This window comes from Dendronephthya gigantea, unplaced genomic scaffold, assembly GCF_004324835.1.
Source record: "Dendronephthya gigantea isolate DGI-Jeju-01 unplaced genomic scaffold, DenGig_1.0 000161F, whole genome shotgun sequence".
Classification (NCBI taxonomy): Eukaryota; Metazoa; Cnidaria; class Anthozoa; order Malacalcyonacea; family Nephtheidae; genus Dendronephthya; species Dendronephthya gigantea.
Window position 1 is genome coordinate 22852 of NW_021163171.1, and position 20101 is coordinate 42952.

At 36.6% G+C, this 20101-nt stretch overlaps 1 protein-coding gene across 16 annotated transcripts in view; it reads left to right on the plus strand.

Annotated features, from left to right (window-relative positions):
- The window catches only part of LOC114537661 (dystrophin-like), an 88692-nt gene that overhangs the window by 1942 nt on the left and 66649 nt on the right, over positions 1-20101 (plus strand). For 14 of the 16 annotated variants that reach the window (XM_028558759.1, XM_028558752.1, XM_028558751.1 and 11 more), the window contains exons 3-27: positions 1550-1611; positions 1799-1894; positions 2302-2379; positions 2587-2679; positions 6444-6541; positions 7057-7137; positions 7203-7318; positions 7406-7578; positions 8387-8554; positions 8847-9028; positions 9260-9404; positions 9624-9790; positions 10151-10313; positions 11175-11357; positions 11432-11587; positions 11957-12295; positions 12720-13040; positions 13550-13736; positions 14532-14668; positions 14745-15071; positions 16600-16920; positions 17360-17668; positions 18264-18584; positions 19116-19292; positions 19551-19700. In XM_028558759.1, coding sequence (XP_028414560.1) covers positions 1550-1611; positions 1799-1894; positions 2302-2379; positions 2587-2679; positions 6444-6541; positions 7057-7137; positions 7203-7318; positions 7406-7578; positions 8387-8554; positions 8847-9028; positions 9260-9404; positions 9624-9790; positions 10151-10313; positions 11175-11357; positions 11432-11587; positions 11957-12295; positions 12720-13040; positions 13550-13736; positions 14532-14668; positions 14745-15071; positions 16600-16920; positions 17360-17668; positions 18264-18584; positions 19116-19292; positions 19551-19700 — 4550 coding nt within the window. Of the gene's footprint in view, positions 1-88; positions 209-1549; positions 1612-1798; positions 1895-2301; positions 2380-2586; positions 2680-4707; positions 4823-6443; positions 6542-7056; positions 7138-7202; positions 7319-7405; positions 7579-8386; positions 8555-8846; positions 9029-9259; positions 9405-9623; positions 9791-10150; positions 10314-11174; positions 11358-11431; positions 11588-11956; positions 12296-12719; positions 13041-13549; positions 13737-14531; positions 14669-14744; positions 15072-16599; positions 16921-17359; positions 17669-18263; positions 18585-19115; positions 19293-19550; positions 19701-20101 lie in introns of those variants that run through there. The other 2 variants (XM_028558757.1, XM_028558763.1) reach the window with 2 other exon arrangements.

Here is a 20101-nt window from a genome sequence, read left to right on the forward strand (position 1 = left end):
TTTGTAGAGATTTTCGAAATCGACTTTTGAGAAAGGATAACTTCTGTTGTGTCTGATATATTTACACCAACAAGGACTTTGTTTTCAAATCAATTGGTTGTAACTCTCTCACTGTGGGAGAAATTTGAGATTTACATTTGAATTGTGTTATTTCGGGTAACCAAACAACATTTCTGAGTTGCGTTTGGCACAATGGACTCCTATAAAGGTATTCTATATTATGTCCACTTGCTAGCATTTTCTTTGGTTGAAATCTAAGTGGATATATATTTTATTTATATGTACATATGATCTGTTATTTTGGTGGTATACTCTATGCATATTATATTCCTATTTTGTCTGGGAACATGGTCCATAATTTTTGTATGAAGAGTATGCTTATTGTTTTCTTATGAAATATATAAGTTTCAGAAATATATTTAAGTCCTGATTAGGCGATTACTAAGTTTATAAATGTAACTATGTTTACATAAGTCTTTGAACTTAATTCTGAGAATTTTACTCTGTCTAATATGTCAGATGATTTTACTCATCAGTGGAAGAGTACTGTCAGTTAATAAGTTAACAAAACTATCTGTCAGTGTCTCTTGTTAACCCATTAGCTTGCAATGCACCCAGATGTGACCTACTTTAGTATTCTACTCTGTCTAATGTCAGATGATTTTACTCATCAGTGGAAGAATACTGTCAGTTAATAAGTTAGCAAAACTATCTGTCAGTGTCTCTTGTTAACCCCCATTAGCATGTAATTCTCCCATATATAGTATTTTATCAAGATCTAACATGATTTCACCTCGGCTGTTAACTTCTAAGTTATGATAACAAGGTTTATTTCTCAAATATCATTCAATTTGCACTTGCTTAGAAATTTACATCACTCTGTTTAGCATTACAACAGTTGCCTTGGCAGCAAATTATGTCTAGAAATAAAATCAGATTGAACAAACCACTAGGCAGCTTTGAATATAGAGTTAAACTGATGGAGAATTGCCAAGCAATTGATTGTCAGTATACCCATCCACGAAAGAGCAAGTTTTCTATTCATTTTACCAAATCAAATTGCTAGGATAAAGTGCATCTGGTTACAAGACAACTCTAGCAAATTAATTAAGTTAATTATCCCCTGCACAACTGTAAATAATTACCTGTTGTCACAGCTAATTGTATTACAAATTCATCAATTAGAACACTGATAACTGGATTTAACAAAATTTAATGCAATATATGCAAGTTGTATTTTGTGATATCATTGAGGTATTAAAGCAAGCTAATGGGTTAACAAGAGACACTGACAGATAGTTTTGTTAACTTATTAACTGACAGTACTCTTCCACTGATGAGTAAAATCATCTGACATTAGACAGAGTAAAATACTAAAGTAGGTCACATCTGGGTGCATTGCAAGCTAATGGGTTAACAAGAGACACTGACAGATAGTTTTATTATAAATGCTCCTAAAACCACAGCTAATAGCTCTTGACTTACCATTAAGCCTTTAAAACTCCTAGTATTTTCTATTTGTTTGTGCTAATTCAACCTTTTTTTCCAGGCGAACAAGAGGGAATTCAGAAAAAGACCTTCACAAAATGGGTGAACATGCAATATGGCAAGGTATATATTAGTTTATCATGGCCTTGAAGTTGATTAATTGTAATGCATTTGACTGATTAAGTTGCAAGACCTGTTTCCCATTAGCTATTGTGGTTCAGTCATGGTTTACAATTTCATTGCCATTCATTATGTCTGAATATATTCTTGAATGTTTTTTTTTAATATCGTTGTCTTTGAATGTTTCCAGGCGCGTGCAAATGTCGAAGTGAAGGATATTTTCAAGGATTTGCGAGATGGCACAAAGTTGATCACGCTTTTGGAAATACTTACTGGCAAAAAATTGGTAAGTTTGTATGTAACAAAATCTATCCTTTAGTGTCCCTTGTTAACCCTCTTTATCCCACATTGAATCCTGATGTGACCTACTTTAGTATTTTACTCTGTCTAATGCCAGATGATTTTACTCATCAGTGGAAGAGTACTGTCAGTTAATAAGTTAACAAAACTATCTGTCAGTGTCTCTTGTTAACCCATTAGCTTGCAATGCACCCAGATGTGACCTGCTTTAGTATTTTACTCTGTCTAATGTCAGATGATTTTACTCATCAGTGGAAGAGTACTGTCAGTTAATAAGTTAACAAAACTATCTGTCAGTGTCTCTTGTTAACCCATTAGCTTGCAATGCACCCAGATGTGACCTACTTTAGTGTTTTACTCTGTCTAATGTCAGATGATATTCTTGTTTCACAGAAACGTGAAAAGGGAAGATTAAGAGTTCATCATTTAAACAACGTTGGACACGTTCTGAATTTCTTGGAAACGCAAAAGGTAACCCAAAATGCATCATAATACATTTGAAATTTCTCAGTTTTTGCGAAATGTGCTATTTGTAACAATTTACAAAATGAAAACAGAGGAAAACAAAACAATCACCACGGCAGGATATAGTTAAAATTGAAAACCGAATTTCATTTATTTTATTAACCGTGTTTTATTTTGCTCTGGGAGTAAAAAAAATATTGTTGTATTTACCAGGTAAAGTTAGTCAACATACGAAATGATGACATTGTCAATGGAAATCCGAAGTTAACTCTTGGTCTATTGTGGAGTATAATCTCTCATTATCAGGTATAAAACCTTTCAGCTTTGAAATATTTAGTAATTTGACTATCAACAAGGCAAGTTTTGTCGTAATTCAATGTCATAATCGCTTTAAATTCGCGTTAATGCTTCGTGAAAGGGATTTACGACGATTTCGAGGGACTTTACGGCTGTTTTACAAGAAAATAGGTCGTATTATGTCATATACGGAATCCAGCTTTGAAGAACAACCATGCATTTCGTTTTAATTTCGATTCCTAAATTTAACGTCGTTTTTCTCCGTGTCAAAACTACGAATATGTCATATGAAGTCTTACTCAAGTGTCGATAGATTATTCACATTGAGATGAAAGCCTTTTTAATCTTTTGTTGTGCAAAACGTGACGTTGTGAAACACTTAAACGAACCAGCTTAAAAACGTCGAATTTGCAGTTGTTTCGCCCTGAATATTTTCGTATAGTTTTCATGCAATGAACTGCTTATCAAAAAGCCCTTCTACCAATATCGTTAGCATTTTAAAAATAGCAGGAAGTAATTGATATAAAGAGCATTCTTTGGTGATATGTGTTCGTAAAAATGAAGCTGGGAAAAATTTGACCAAAACATTCTTGTGCCAATGGGGCCACCCAAATTTCCCGCGTATTTAATTTGAAGAGAGGGTAACGCCCATTTCCAGCCTACCTCAGACCCCGCTTATAATATGACGGCGCGTATTTTGAGCAAATTCTCAAATTTTCATCGTACCGAAACCAGTTTTCAAATTAAGCAAAATCTGCACACATTGCAGGGCTATTCTGTTCGCATTTTTCCAAATCTCACAACCGAGTTGACGATCTCTTTCACTCCTGGATTATTTCCATCACTTTACCAAGACTATAATTTTAGTTTACAGTGCAAATTGGACTAATTTTTTTGTGCGATTAATGCGGCATATCTTGAAAAAATGCCTTCAAAACATAACCAAACACCCTGTCACGTTTCAATCAGTCCTAACATGGTGATCTATCGGTTGAACTGTATTTTAAAAAGTTATTTCAACGCTATCCCTGTCATCAGTCCTATAACGACAACACGGCTAGTTACTTTTAAAGCAAATATGTCTTTTAACAAGTAATTTTAAACGGCGGCGCATTAAATTTTTACCATAACAACTTTGATGATCATTTTTTTAAGATGAAATTCGGAAAATTTTGACCTGTTGACCTTATAAATGGTATTGTAAGAGTTCTATTACTTCTATAGCAAGTAATCTTAGTTTGACGAGAGCCTAAAATTTTGAAACCTTTTTGAAAAGCAGGAAACACGTTTTTATCATGATCCTTACTGGAACTGTTAGAGTTATCCAGTTTAAATAAAGTTAGTTTAGTTTAGGTTTCTTCCTGTAGTAACACTGGATCAATAAGAGATGATCCTTACTGGACCTCTAGGAAGAACAGTTTAGAACTGATAGAACTATCCAGTATAAAAAAGTTAGTTTAGTTTAGATTTCCTCCTGTAGTAACACTGCATCAATAAGAGATGATCCTTACTGGACCTGTAGGAAGAACAGTTTAGAACTGATAGAGCTATCCAGTATAAATAAAGTTAGTTTAGTTTAAGTTTCCTCCTGTAGTAACACTGGATCAATAAGAGATGATCCTTACTGGACCTCTAGGAAGAACAGTTTAGAACTGATAGAGCTATCCAGTATAAATAAAGTTAGTTTAGTTTGGGTTTCCTCCTGTAGTAACACTGGATCAATAAGAGATAATCCTTACTGGACCTCTAGGAAGAACAGTTTAGAACTGATAGAACTATCCATGCAGTATAAATAAATTTAGTTTAGTTTAGGTTTTCTCCTGTAGTAACACTGGATCAATAAGAGATGATCCTTACTGGACCTCTAGGAAGAACAGTTTAGAACTGACAAACTCACAGAAGTCTAAAATCCTTTGCGATAGTAAATACCTGCTCGCAACACGCGTCAGGAATTTTAATTGACATTTGAAACTTGCGAATTATTTATTAAGTGTATAGTTGAACAAACTCAGCCCCCATACTGAGCATAGCTTTTGAACGTATTAGTCTATCCATATTATTACTAAGTCTACTTGTCAATTTCGTCTGCTATCGTTTATCGCTGCTTTATTCAACATTGAAACTTCTAGGATCCGCCAAATCATTACAAGAGGTAAAGCAATATTCATATATAGCGATATTTTGCAACCATCGTTAGCAATTGCATGCGATTTTCGACGCCGTATTGTTTACAACCGCTAAACTTGTCAAAGGTTCACCTTGTATTGAGTTTCAATTGCCGTCTCGCTAGTATAGCGTTGTTGGTTTTTCAATTTGTAAGTTTATGAAGGATATTTTATACATTTGAACGCAAATATGCAATATAAACGATTTCAAATTTTCAAAGAATTCGGAGATCTCATAGTTCTAAAGTAGGCTTGGCTCTTTAGATGAAATATAACTGCTATGATTATCACCGTTAGTTGTATATGGTTGTGTAATACAGATCCCTTGTAAACAAATATTTCGGGGTAGGATTTTTCACTTATAGTAAAATCGCTGTATAAAGGGGTTAGTTTATTGTGATCCCATAAGACTGGGACTTTAGTATAAGACGCTATGATCGTCTTGTATTTGGTAGTATATATATGGTTAGTTAATAGAAGATTAACCTGGGTTATTGATATATAGATTATGTTCCATTATGCTGAGATTTCCGAGATGGGTTATGCTATGATAGTTAATTCTTTTCTATATATTCTGATCTATCGAGTTCTACAATATAGCTTTCAGTCTTCAAGGAAAAAGACGAATAGGCTTTAAAACTCGTTCATGTCTAACAATATTTCGCATATACAATGCTGTCTGTATCGTAATGGTGTATTTCTGAAAGTCTGAAGCTTTGAAAAGTATTGTATATCGGTTTAACTTAATAGAATTTGCAATAGATTGCTAGGTTATGATATCTCTGAGGTATAAATATATTGTAGCTGTCTAGTATTGATATAAAGGCAGGGTCGTATAACGTTTTTAAACTCTCTGTATGTGGTCCTTCGTCTTGCTGTGAGCGAATTACCATACAAATGAACAACCTTGTTTTTACCAAAGACCGCAGACGACCAAGCCACGGAATTCTCCCAAAGAGCTTCACCAATTCATTGTAAAATTGCGACCAAAAACGCCCAGTTTTCTTTAGTGATATATCACCATTGTTTACCTCGGGTCTTCGTTTTCTGTTCTTGGGTTGTTTGACGATACGAATTTCGGCAAATTTAATTGCAATTTATCTGTTACAATAGGCAATTTACATCCTAGACTAATCTTTCTTCTAGACAATGAAACATAAATACATCGTGGCAGCCAGCCATTGCCGGCGATCAAATTTGTATTAATATTCAAACTTTGAGTTGAAATATGTTTAAAAAACCGTAAAGAAAATATAACCTTGAAAAAGGCTCGAAATCCGCGACTATTTTCAGTCCACATGTGCTAACACTTTTCCCGGTCAAATATAAAAGTATAAAATATTTGCAAATTGTTTGTTTCCAAGTTTTTTTTAAACAAATACTGTCTCCAGGCGAAATTCTTTCGGTTCGAAAATACCCGACTCTCAATGGCTCAAAATATGACCGTGTACACTTTTTAAAATTCGCCACTAAAGGCTAGACTTTTAAGCTAATTTACTGCTAATGACCAGCGAAAATATTAACTTAATTCGTGTTTCTTTTCAACGCTTCAAGTCTCGAAGTTTCAAGACCCTTCGCAAACTCAATTTCTCATCTCTTGTTTTTTAGTTGAGAGACGTTTTACGCGAGGTTGTCGGGGATTACGTTCATGATATGTCTAAGGTCGAGAAAACGCTTCTAGCTTGGTGCAAACAGTCCACAAAAGGGTAACAAACAACGATATTTTACACATTTTTTGATTTCTAATCTCGACTCGTAAACAAGCAAGAAATATAGAAAACATTCTCCGTGTTTCTATACAGTTTTAGAACTCGCGTTCGAGTTTGGGAGAAATCAAAATAATCCGTGGGAAAACGAGCCCTTCGGACGAGCTTTTTCACGTTATTTCGAGTTCTCCCAAACTCCTACAAGTGTTTCTATAATTGTATAGAAACACAGGAGAAATGTTTTCTATTTCTTTTATAATATAACTGAACAAAAAGCTTTTGTACAAATATTATAATTCGATTCAATTACAAATTCTCATTACATTACTTCGCTTGTCAATTTCGGCGGGAAAATTCCCGAGTTTCTATACAGTTATAGAAACACGCTTCTCGACCAATCAGCACGCGCGTACTATAAATGTTATATCATAAAATTTGTTCCGAGACACCCTTGGAACACAAGCTCTTCAATAAGTTGTTAAATTCACAATAAAACTTTTGTTATTTCTTTGTAGTTATGAAGGGGTTAACGTGACGAATTTGACGAGCAGTTGGAAAAGTGGCTTGGCGTTCAATGCCCTCATTCATCGCCACAGGTAACCCTGAAGCATTGTCCAAGCTTTATACAACTATCTAAACTAATACGATATTTTTATCGTAGGCCAGACCTCTTTGATTATAAGCATTTGCTAAGGAATAGCTCTCGTGCAAATCTCGAACATGCCTTCAATGTGGCTAACACCCATCTTGGGGTACCTATGCTTCTGGACCCCGAAGGTAAGTCCGAGTGTCAAAATCCTGGTTCCGAGCTATTATCGGCTATTTCGTAAGCGAGGTAACGATTCCTTATTTTACATCTGTCAGATGTCGATCGTGACCAGCCGGACAAGAAATCGATAATGATGTACCTGACTACGCTGTTTGATACACTACCACACAAGGAGATCGTTTTAGAAGACTCCAGCGAGCTCAGCAGCACCTCAACTGAGACAGTACGCAGTTCTCGTGTCGTTAAAGTCACTCAAAACACTTACGAGGTATGTGCTTCACTTGTAGGACCTCTAGGAAGAACAGTTTAGAACTGATAGAGCTATCCAGTATAAATAAAGTTAGTTTAGTTTAGGTTTCCTCCTGTAGTAACACTGGATCAATAAGAGATGATCCTCGCTGGATCTCTAGGAAGAACAGTTTAGAACTGATAGAGCTATCCAGTATAAATAAAGTTAGTTTAGTTTACGTTTCCTCCTGTAGTAACACTGGATCAATAAGAGATGATCCTTACTGGACCTCTCGGAAGAACAGTTTAGAACTGATAGAGTTATCCAGTATAAATAAAGTTAGTTTAGTTTAGGTTTCCTCCTGTAGTAACACTGGATCAATAAGAGATGATCCTTACTGGACCTCTAGGAAGAACAGTTTAGAACTGATAGAGCTATCCAGTATAAATAAAGTTAGTTTAGTTTAGGTTTCCTCCTGTAGTAACACTGGATCAATAACAGATGATCCTTACTGGATCTCTAGGAAGAACAGTTTAGAACTGATAGAGTTATCCAGTATAAATAAAGTTAGTTTAGTTTAGGTTTCCTCCTGTAGTAACACTGGATCAATAAGAGATGATCCTTACTGGACCTCTAGGAAGAACAGTTTAGAACTGATAGAGCTATCCAGTATAAATAAAGTCAGTTTAGTTTAGGTTTCCTCCTGTAGTAACACTGGATCAATAAGAGATGATCTTTACTGGATCTCTAGGAAGAACAGTTTAGAATTGATAAAGCTATCCAGTATAAATAAAGTCAGTTAGACCTCGCTAGAAACACTGGATGAATAGATATATTTCCTCTACAGGCTGAACCGGGAGAGGAGACGACATCATCTCAGGGTGAATGGGAAGATTACAACGACACGTTGACCGAAGTTTTGACTTGGTTGGAGAAGGCGGAAAAACAACTGAAAGGTCAAGCGAAGATCTCCAATGATGTGGATGTTGTCAAAGACCAGTTTCATGATCACGAGGTATCAGGATTAGATTATGATCTGATTAGGATCAGTTTAAAACCAGATTAAGATCAAGATAAGATTTGGTTAGGATTAGTTTAAGATCAAATCAAGATTAAGATAAAATCGGATTAAGATTAGTTTAAGATTGATTTAAGATTAGGATTAGATTAAGATTAGTTTAAGATCAAATCAAGATTAGCATAAGATCAGATTAAGATTAGTTTAAGATTGTTTGAAGATTGAATTCAGATTAGGATAAGATTGGATTAAGATCTATGATCGTCGTTCTTCCTATTTTCGTGTTTAGTATTTCATGATTGATTTGACAAACCATCAGTCGAATATCGGAAGTGTTTTGGAGTTTGGAAATCAGCTGATCAGCGAAGGTTTGGTCGGTGAGAAAGAAGAACACCAGATTAGAGAACAAATGATCATGTTGAACGATCGTTGGGAGGCTTTGAGATTAGCAGCGATGGATAGACAGAGCAAGTACGTCTAGCTCTATCAGTTCTAAACTGTTCTTTCTAGAGGTCCAGTAAGGATCATCTCTTATTGATCCAGTGTTACTACAGGAGGAAACCTAAACTAAACTAACTTTATTTATACTGGATAGCTCTATCAGTTCTAAACTGTTCTTCCTAGAGGTCCAGTAAGGATCATCTCTTATTGATCCAGTGTTACTACAGGAGGAAACCTAAACTAAACCTTGTTCTCCTACAGACTTCATGAACAACTCATGGATCTACAACAAAGACAAATTGATGAACTGGCATCGTGGTTAACAGCCGCTGAAGCAAAGATTGAATCAAGCGATCCAGTCGGCTCTGACGTTGACACATTAAAACGCCAAATTGATGAACATAAGGTACGGTATTAACTTACTAAATCGACTTCTCTAACAAATATGTTCAGTCAATAACCTTGCAACATATTATTGACAAGCCCCTGACATTAAACTAGATAGGAGCAAGCAGGGAGAGCACAGATCATCTTGACAAAAAGTTGTTTAGAAACGAGTTTCCTTCAGATTTGGTGAGATGAAACTGGTATATTGTTTTCTCTATTTCACGTTTATCGTTTTCAGTCGTTTCAAGACGATCTAGAAGCACAACAGCAGAAGGTGAACTCTCTCACCCATATGGTGGTTGTCGTCGACGACAACGCCAACGACAATGCGACGGCCGAACTCGAAGAACAGCTAGGAATTCTGGGAGAAAGATGGTCCAGTGTTTGCAAATGGACGGAAGAAAGGTACACAGTTATTCTGGGGCCGGTTGTATCAAGCCCGTTTAGCTTAAACGGTGGATAACTCAAAATTAGATAACACTCTTGCATCTCTCTTGAATGAGTCAACTTGAATATTATGCACTGAATATGTAGTTGTAAACAGTAGCTTTATATTAAGCTTAAAAACATTTAGTTCGCTTGTTGAATAAAACGATAGACTTGCTTTCTATTTTGAACTTAACCACCGTTTAAGCTAAACAGGCTTGATACAACCTGCCTCTGGTGTGATTGAAGTGTATATTTAAATTGTAAAACACAGCATATTTCGCCCCAACATTGTTGATTCAACATCTCGCTAATTTTGTGTTTCTTTACGAACTCTAGATGGGAACTGCTTCAAGTTCTGCAAGTGAGTTGGCAACAGTATACTACTGAGGAGGCCCGTTTGAACGAATGGCTCACTTCTAAAGAGAAAGAAATCGAGGATATGAAACGAATTGATGCCAGCGATATTGATAACGTTCACCGAACTATTAAACAACTACAGGTTCGCCAGAAATATGAGATCATTATTGAACATTAGGGAGCTTCGTATAAATTTGTTTAGTTTAGGTTTCCTCCTGTAGTAACACTGGATCAATAAGAGATGATCCTCACTGAACCTCTAGGAAGAACAGTTTAGAACTGATAGAGTTATCCAGTATAAATAAAGTTAGTTTAGTTTAGGTTTCCTCCTGTAGTAACACTGGATCAATAAGAGATGATCCTCACTGAACCTCTAGGAAGAACAGTTTAGAACTGATAGAGTTATCCAGTATAAATAAAGTTAGTTTAGTTTAGGTTTCCTCCTGTAGTAACACTGGATCAATAAGAGATGATCCTTACTGGACCTCTCGGAAGAACAGTTTAGAACTGATAGAGTTATCCAGTATAAATAAAGTTAGTTTAGTTTAGGTTTCCTCCTGTAGTAACACTGGATCAATAAGAGATGATCCTTACTGGACCTCTAGGAAGAACAGTTTAGAACTGATAGAGCTATCCAGTATAAATAAAGTTAGTTTAGTTTAGGTTTCCTCCTGTAGTAACACTGGATCAATAACAGATGATCCTTACTGGATCTCTAGGAAGAACAGTTTAGAACTGATAGAGTTATCCAGTATAAATAAAGTTAGTTTAGTTTAGGTTTCCTCCTGTAGTAACACTGGATCAATAAGAGATGATCCTTACTGGACCTCTAGGAAGAACAGTTTAGAACTGATAGAGCTATCCAGTATAAATAAAGTTAGTTTAGTTTAGGTTTCCTCCTGTAGTAACACTGGATCAATAACAGATGATCCTTACTGGATCTCTAGGCAGAAGAGTTTAGAACTGATAGAACTATCCAATTTCACAAAGTCTTTCTTCCTAGAAACTGGAAATGGAAATGGCTCGTCAGCAGGCGTCTTTCCAAGATTTCAATGATGCAGCCCAGAAAGTCGCGGAAAATGTCGACGAGGATTCAGTTTCTGTGAAACAAATCCAAGATCAGATGGAGGAGTTCAACGAAAGATGGAATTCACTAACTTCTCAAGTCACTCAAAGACTTACTTTGGTAAGATCCATTGTACGCCCTTCACAAATCTCCCCAGATATATCGCAAGGCTTATCAACAAGTTGTGTTTTTAGTTGAAGGGTCTGGATGTGAAGCTGACCCATCTCCGAAAAGAAGTTGATGAAACTCTACAATGGATGAATGACACACAGACATTATTAAATTCCCCAATGGCCGAGGCGAGCACTGCATCTTCCAAGGAACTTGGCGAGAAAAAAGAACTCATTCAGGTTTGTTTGTAAAACTTTTAACCCATTAGCTTGCAATGCACCCAGGTGTGACCTACTTTAGTATTTTACTCTGTCTAATGTCAGATGATTTTACACATCAGTGGAAGAGTACTGTCAGTTAATAAGTTAACAAAACTATCTGTCAGTGTCTCTTGTTAACCCATTAGCTTGCAATGCACCCAGATGTGACCTACTTTAGTATTTTACTCTGTCTAATGTCAGATGATTTTACTCATCAGTGGAAGAGTACTGTCATTTAGCGGGCATATTGCAGCATAAAAAATCAATCTTTAATTCCCTTTACAATTCGAAACGAAAAGGTTTTGTGGGACAACGTGAAATTGACAAACATATTTTCATTTCTGTTAGTCTTTGGACAACGCTGTCAAGAAAAGAAAGGCGAGCATCACGAGAGTTTCGAGAAAAGCCGAGGACATTATCACAGAAACGAAAAGCATTTCGTATCGAGCGACAACGGTTGAACAGTTGTTGGCAGACTTTAATACACGCTGGGAAAGATTATGTGTTTTGCTTGAGGAGCGAAAAGCCAGGTTAACACAGGTCTCCCAAGACCAGAAAGTGAGTTATATTATCGAGATTATCACCACGCTGGAGATTATCGTCATCGAAGCCGAGAAGGAACTGGACCGAATGGGAGAGATCCCGGATGACGAGGCTCGGCTCCAGGAACAGAAGAAGATTATCAAGGTATGTGGATTGACTGATCTCAAGCGTACACTGGATATGTCGCATGTTTCCATGTAGATCTCAAACACAAACTGGATAGGTTTTGATGATCTTATGATTGAAACTGGATAGATTAATTGCTGATCTCAAATGTTCAAGAATGGATGTGTCTGCTACTGATCTCAAAATAAAAACTGGATAAATTTCATACTGATCTCAAAAATACACTGAATTCAACTTTCTCTCGTATGAAGATTAGATAGGCTATATCCTGACCTCAAAAATAGACTGGATATGTCTCCACTGATCTCATAATTAGACTTGGATAGTTCACTTGGTTCTCTAGGGAGGATTTTCTGCTCAACCCTAGAAACATTAAAGATTCTTTTCTCGTGAGTTTAGACTGTTTTCAAACTAACAATATTTATCACTTTTTCTATTTTAGCGTCTGGAAGAAGAACTTCAAGCGAAACAAGCCGAACTTGACAATCTTATGGCGAAATATTCCGAGCTTGAAGCCAACCAAAGACCTGCTGAACTGGAACGAAAATTGAATCGCTTCAGAGAGAAATGGTCGAAGGTTTCAAACTTGCTTGCAACCAGGACAAAAACTTTGAACAATGCATTAGAATCAGGGCCACCAAGACAATACCTGGACGCCATGGAAAGCTTATCTAAACTTCTGAAAGATATTGAAGAAAAGATCACTGTTGAGTTTAAATTAACTGACACCGTCAAGCTGGAAGAACAGTTAGCTGCCGTACGGGTAAGTCTGATAGAACTATCCAGTATCAAAAAAGTTAGTTTAGTTTAGGTTTCCTCCTGTAGTAACACTGGATCAATAAGAGATGATCCTTACTGGACCTCTAGGAAGAACAGTTTAGAACTGATAGAGTTATCCAGTATAAATAAAGTTAGTTTAGCTTAGGTTTCCTCCTGTAGTAACACTGGATCAATAAGAGATGATCCTTACTGGACCTCTAGGAAGAACAGTTTGAACTGATAGAGCTATCCAGTATAAATAAAGTTAGTTTAGTTTAGGTTTCCTCCTGTAGTAACACTGGATCAATAAGAAATGATCCTTACTGGACCTCTAGGAAGAACAGTTTAGAACTGATAGAGCTATCCAGTATAAATAAAGTTAGTTTAGTTTAGGTTTCCTCCTGTAGTAACACTGGATCAATAAGAGATGATCCTTAGAGCTATCCAATAAAACTAGAGTCGACATATCTGTGGATATCCTAAAAATTAATCTCATTTCTCTTGCCACACCAGGAGATGGAATCGAACTTGAAGTCCAACCAAAAAGTTTTGGATAATTTGAACAAAAGCAGCGAAAAAGTTACGAAATCGCTGAGCAAACCCAAGGCTGAACAACTGCGCCGAAATCTCGCTAGTTTGAACGACAAATGGAAGGAAGTTATCTTGCTTTTGGAAAAACGACAAAACCAGATTTCTAAAGGTATGTTCACGTCGTTGTTTTATGTGAATTTCAAACTACCATTAGCCTATTTTACTCTGTCTAATGTCAGATGATTTTACTCATCAGTGGAAGAGTATTGTCAGTTAATAAGTTAACAAAACTATCTGTCAGTGTCTCTTGTTAACCCATTAGCTTGCAATGCACCCAGATGTGACCCACTTTAGTATTTCACTCTGTCTAATGTCAGATGATTTTACTCATCAGTGGAAGAGTACTGTCAGTTAATAAGTTTAACAAAACTCTTTCAGTGTCTCTTGTTAACCCATTAGCTTGCAATGCACCCAGATGTGACCTACTTTAGTATTTCACTCTGTCTAATGTCAGATGATTTTACTCATCAGTGGAAGAGTACTGTCAGTTAATAAGTTAACAAAACTATCTTTCAGTGTCTCTTGTTAACCCATTAGCTTGCAATGCACCCAGATGTGACCTACTTTAGTATTTCACTCTGTCTAATGCCAGGGGCTGGTTGTATCAAGAGCGTTTAGCTTAAACGGTGGATAAATCAAAATTAAATAACACTCTTACAACTCTGTTGAATGAGACAATTGGAATATTATGCACTGAATATGTAGTTGTAAACAGTATCTTTGTGTTAAGTTAAAAAACATTTAGTTTGCTTGTTGAATAAAACGATAGACTTGCTTTCTATTTTGAACTTATCCACCGTTTAAGCTAAACGGGCTTGATACAACCGGCCCCAGATAATTTTACTCATCTGTTGATAATGATAAAATAATTTTGGTCTTAATATTGAAAATACTTTTGCTTTAGGTATAAATCAAACTAGACAGTTCCAAAGCGAGATTGCTGGGTTAATGAAATGGATCGGAGATGTCGAAAGCTTCATTCAAGAGCAAGTTGTTGATGGCGATCCAGAGTCTCTTGAAGTCCAACTAGATCAGTGCGAGGTAAGCCGCGATTTTAAAGCATTATCCAGCCAAATTACTCAACCGCTTTACAACAAATTTAACTATTCATTTCAAGGCTTTACAAGGCGACATTGGGAAACTGCAGCGCAAAATGGATTCATTACAAGAGACTGGTACCTATATCACGAACAAATCCGAACCCGAGTACGCGACGAAGGTGAAGCAACAGCTGAGCGATCTAAAATCAAACTGGGCGACCGCTGTGCAGCAATCGAACGAACAAAAAGAGAAGCTCTCCAAGGCTCTGAACGATGCCGAGAAACTGGACCAAGATATCAAGCGCTTGGTCACGTGGATGAAGCATGCGCGCGCAGGCGTCGAGGATGACGAAAGCACACTACAGCATGCTGACGTGACGCAAGAGAGACTTGATCACTACAAGGTGAGTTTCAGGCCGTATTTTCAATGTTTTCATTCTGAAATTCGCTCGGTTTTTCATTCCTTGCATCAAGCGCTATGTTTTTAACCCATATACACGAATGATATGGAAATACTGCAAGCTTTTAGACGTCTTAATTTGTTTAGTAGCAATGTCATCGCTTTGCAAATTCGCATCAACATTTAACAAGATTATACTGCCAGAGTTTCAGGTCTGCCGTGGCGATTTCGCGTTTGTAAATCCTGCATTTTATAGAATTTGAAACGAATGTCAAATGAAATATCTCAATATTAAACAAGGTTACTTCGCTTAAGATTTTTATCTTTTTAAAATTCAGGATTCGCCTTGTCAAAATTACAAATCTCTGCGTAAAAACGCGTGTAATATATATAAAACAAATTTAGGAAAATTAAACATTTATCGACCTAAACTGTCACAATTATTATAAAAAACAGCGCCCAGTTCGTTTAATAATAACAGCAGATATCTTTAAATTGTGTTTTGAAATTTTTACCGCGATTTTCACGAGCAATTAAAGATTACTCGCGTTTAAAAAAGATCCAGTGAATTCTGTTCCCGGTGAATTTTATTCAAAGTAATTTATCCCGGCAACCTAGCGCGTATAAGCAGTTCTTAAATCCGTTGTTTAATCGCATTTTGCTCAAACGAAATCCAAAAATAGTTTTTTCCAATGAGTACAGTACATAAATGTTTGATGAGAAAAACAGTAAATGTGGTTTGGACAATTTATCAGCAAGCTGGTTAAATATGCAAGCTTCTTTGTGTGTTCATATAATGCATGAACTTTGGTTTGTTTTTATTATTACGCTTGTGAGATTGTCGTCCTTTGCAAAATGAAATCTATTCTTCTCAGCTGAGCCAGGTAATATTGACAGTTGATATTACGTTTGAGAGTATATGAGGTTCTTGCTTGAAGAAAACAAAGTAGAGAGTCATTGTATTAGACTTAAATTCTGTTGTTGCAACGAAATAACCTCGTGAATAAGATAGCGTTTAGTTTTGTTTGTATTTGAACGTATATATAAAAAACTATATATAACGTACAGTATAGCTTCTTTTGTAAATCGTTTCATCAACTATCATTGCTTGATCAAACGAGAACAAGAGTTGCATGAGAGTTGACAAGCGAGAGTTTACATGATAGTTTCATCAACTATCATTGCTTGATCAAACGAGAACAAGAGTTGCATGAGAGTTGACAAGCGAGAGTTTACATGAGAGTTTCATCAACTATCATTGCTTGATCAAACGAGAACAAGAGTTGCATGAGAGTTGACAAGCGAGAGTTTACATGAGAGTTTCATCAACTATCATTGCTTGATCAAACGAGAACAAGAGTTGCATGAGAGTTGACAAGCGAGAGTTTACATGAGAGTTTCATCAACTATCATTGCTTGATCAAACGAGAGCAAGAGTTGCATGAGAGTTGACAAGCGAGAGTTTACATGAGAGTTTCATCAACTATCATTGCTTGATCAAACATAAACAAGACTTGATTCTCCCGTTTTAGGAAGTTCTTCATGAAGTGAGCAAGAATAATTCTGCAGTTGCTGAAATCAACACTACAGCAAACAAGCTGATCTCTCGTTCAGACAAGGCAGCCGCTGCTAATCTTCGCGAGAAAATCAGAGTCTTCAACACCGAGTGGGCAGAATTAAAAGCCCTTCTCAACAAAAAACAACAAGACGTGTTAAAACTACAATCGGAGATCAAAACATTTGATCGCGCAATCGACCGGGAAACGGAGAGGATTGGGGAGATACAGAAGAACGTCCAGACTTGTCATGAGTCTGTGGGGAAAGATGACACAATCATGGAGAAATGCCTCAGGGTGAGTCTTCGTTAACAAGAGACACTGACAGATAGTTTTGTTAACTTATTAACTGACAGTACTCTTCCACTGATGAGTAAAATCATCTGACATTAGACAGAGTCAAATACTAAAGTAGGTCACATCTGGGTGCATTGCAAGCTAATGGGTTAACAAGAGACACTGACAGATAGTTTTGTTAACTTATTAACTGACAGTACTCTTCCACTGATGAGTAAAATCATCTGACATTAGACAGAGTAAAATACTAAAGTAGGTCACATCTGGGTGCATTGCAAGCTAATAGGTTAACAAGAGACACTGACAGATAGTTTTGTTAACTTATTAACTGGCAGTACTCTTCCACTGATGAGTAAAATCATCTGACATTAGACAGATTAAAATACTAAAGTAGGTCACATCTTGGTGCATTGCAAGCTAAAAATGAAACGTTTTTTAGGCTCTACAAAAACGGATGTCAGAACTTGACGAGGATGGCCCGCAATCTCCAAGTACTCTCGCTCAGCAGTTGATCACGAAGAAGGTAGCTATGGTAACAGTGAAACAGCGCCTTCAGGAATACCAAAACCTCCTGGGTGATCTAAAAGAGCGGGTGAAGAATATAGAACAGATCCTCGAGGAGGAGCTCGGACGTCGGGAGAAATCGAAGAAAGACATTGGAGTGATTAAAATATGGATTACAAAATCTATCCAAGTCATTGAACGCAAGCTAGACAGCAGCGAGCCTGTGGATGTTACCACCATTGAGGTTAGTCTCAATAGAAGCGTGACTAAGTGGATAGCTCTATCAGTTCTAAACTGTTGTTCCTAGAGGTCCAGTAAGGATCATCTCTGATTCATCCAGTGTTATTACAGGAGGAAACCTAAACTAAACTAACTTTATTTATACTGGATAGCTCTATCAGTTCTAAACTGTTCTTCCTAGAGTTCCAGTAAGGATCATCTCTTATTGATCCAGTGTTACTACAGGAGGAAACCTAAACTAAACTAACTTTATTTACACTGGATACCTCTATCAGTTCTAAACTGTTCTTCCTAGAGGTCCAGTAAGGATCATCTCTTATTGATCCAGTGTTACTACAGGAGGAAACCTAAACTAAACTAACTTTATTTATACTGGATAGTTCTATCAGTTCTAAACTGTTCTTCCTAGAGGTCCAGTAAGGATCATCTCTTATTGATCCAGTGTTACTACAGGAGGAAACCTAAACTAAACTAACTTTATTTATACTGGATAGTTCTATCAGTTCTAAACTGTTCTTCCTAGAGGTCCAGTAAGGATCATCTCTTATTGATCCAGTGTTAGGACAGGAGGAAACTAACTATGATGGTTTTATTTGCAGGAATTGAAGGCCGACTTTGCTGAACATGAGAACATGCTCGAAGCTTTGGAGAAACAAAATCGTGAATTGCTCGCAAACGCTTCAGATAAACAGAAGAAGGAGGTGAATCACGCGATGGAAGAGGTCCATGCTCAGTGGAAGCTGATGCAGGCGAAATTTGAAGAGCTCAAAGCCAGACCATCTCGCGAAATGGAATCAGAATTCGTGTCCTACCATGGTCAGATATTGTCTGCTGTGGATGGCATTGCAAGAACTTTGAAAAAAATACGCCTGACTTCCTCAGAACCGCGAGAAATAAAACTACAGCTGGATGAATGCAAGGTATTGAAATATGATATTTTGTAGGTTCATGGTTGATGGATAACCGAAGCAAATTTATATACTAAAACCTAAACCTTTTAAGGGGTTGTCTTTGCCATTGATTTGCTAAGTGAGCTTTCACGAGCGATTTGATAATTGCCCAAGAGGCCGAATTTTGGCCGCGTTTTTCTCAAACAATCCCGATTAGGTCTTTGGCTTGATTTCCAATTGCAAGGAAATGGTTCGCCAGCTAAATATTATTCGCAGATTTTGTTTTTGAATTTTGACAGTAATTTGAACAATTATTTCAACTTGACTGTTTGAAATTCAAAATAAAAAATATGCAAATATTTCGCTTGCGAACCATTCCTTTGCAAGTGGAAATCCAACCTTATTCATAAATTTAAAATCCACTCAACCTTAAACTGATATTTATCTTCATCAAGTGAAATGCTCCAGTTTATGTCTGTTGAAATTTCGTAGTTAATGTTTATTTTATGTTGTTTTTTTTCGCTTGCTGTTGAATGGTCTCTTTTGTCACTTATTTTTCAGAAACTGCAAGACGAGAACGAGAATTTGAAACGGACAATCGATTCGTTCAAGAGGACGGGTCAGAAGATTATGTCGGGAATCCCTGACGCGTCGAAAAAATCTGGAATTGAGAAACGCATCGAGGAAGTTGTTGAGCAACACTCTGATATGGAGGCAAAGTTGAAGAAGAAAGAACAGGTCAGTGAAGTGTTCGCCTCGTTCAATTGCTCTTCCACTGATGAGTAAAATTATCTGACATTACCAGAGTAAAATACTAAAGTAGGTCACATCTGGGTGCATTGCAAGCTAATGGGTTAACAAGAGACACTGACAGATAGTTTTGTTAACTTATTAACTGACAGTACTCTTCCACTGATGAGTAAAATCATCTGACATTGATGAAATAGTGTTATTCTAAGAAAACCTCAAGCTAAGAGTCGATATTTCTCACTGTAGGACTTCACAGAGGCTTTAGAATTGTCGCAAGAAGTCGAGAAAAACATGAACGATATTGAAAAATGGTTGAAAGACACTTCAATGGAATTAAACAGAAAAATACAAGGAGGATTTCCGTCAGATGTCGACGGAGAGCTTAAATGGAATAAGGTAACTTGGAGGAATTCTCGCTATATTTGTTTACATTTTTCACTCAAAGCCAATCAGAATGCCTACATTTTTAATACTTCATGTAAAATGGTATATATTGTACTTTTTATCAAAATTTATGCTTTCTGATTGGCTTACTGAAAATGTAAACAAGCTTGCTGATTGATCTAAAGCAAAATTCCCCCGTGTTGAATCAGGTGTAGTCTTAGTGTAATTTATCGCACGTGAAATGTTCTTCAAAATGATACTTAGAAATGATACTGAAACACAGAAATATCCGCTTGAAAAAGACGCCTAGTTTTTCATAAAACTTTGGTGAAAAATTGAGTCTTTTGACTGTGTGATATAGTAAATATTTTCGGCTAAGTATTTCAATGGCAGAGCTAGTCATTGTGCGTGCG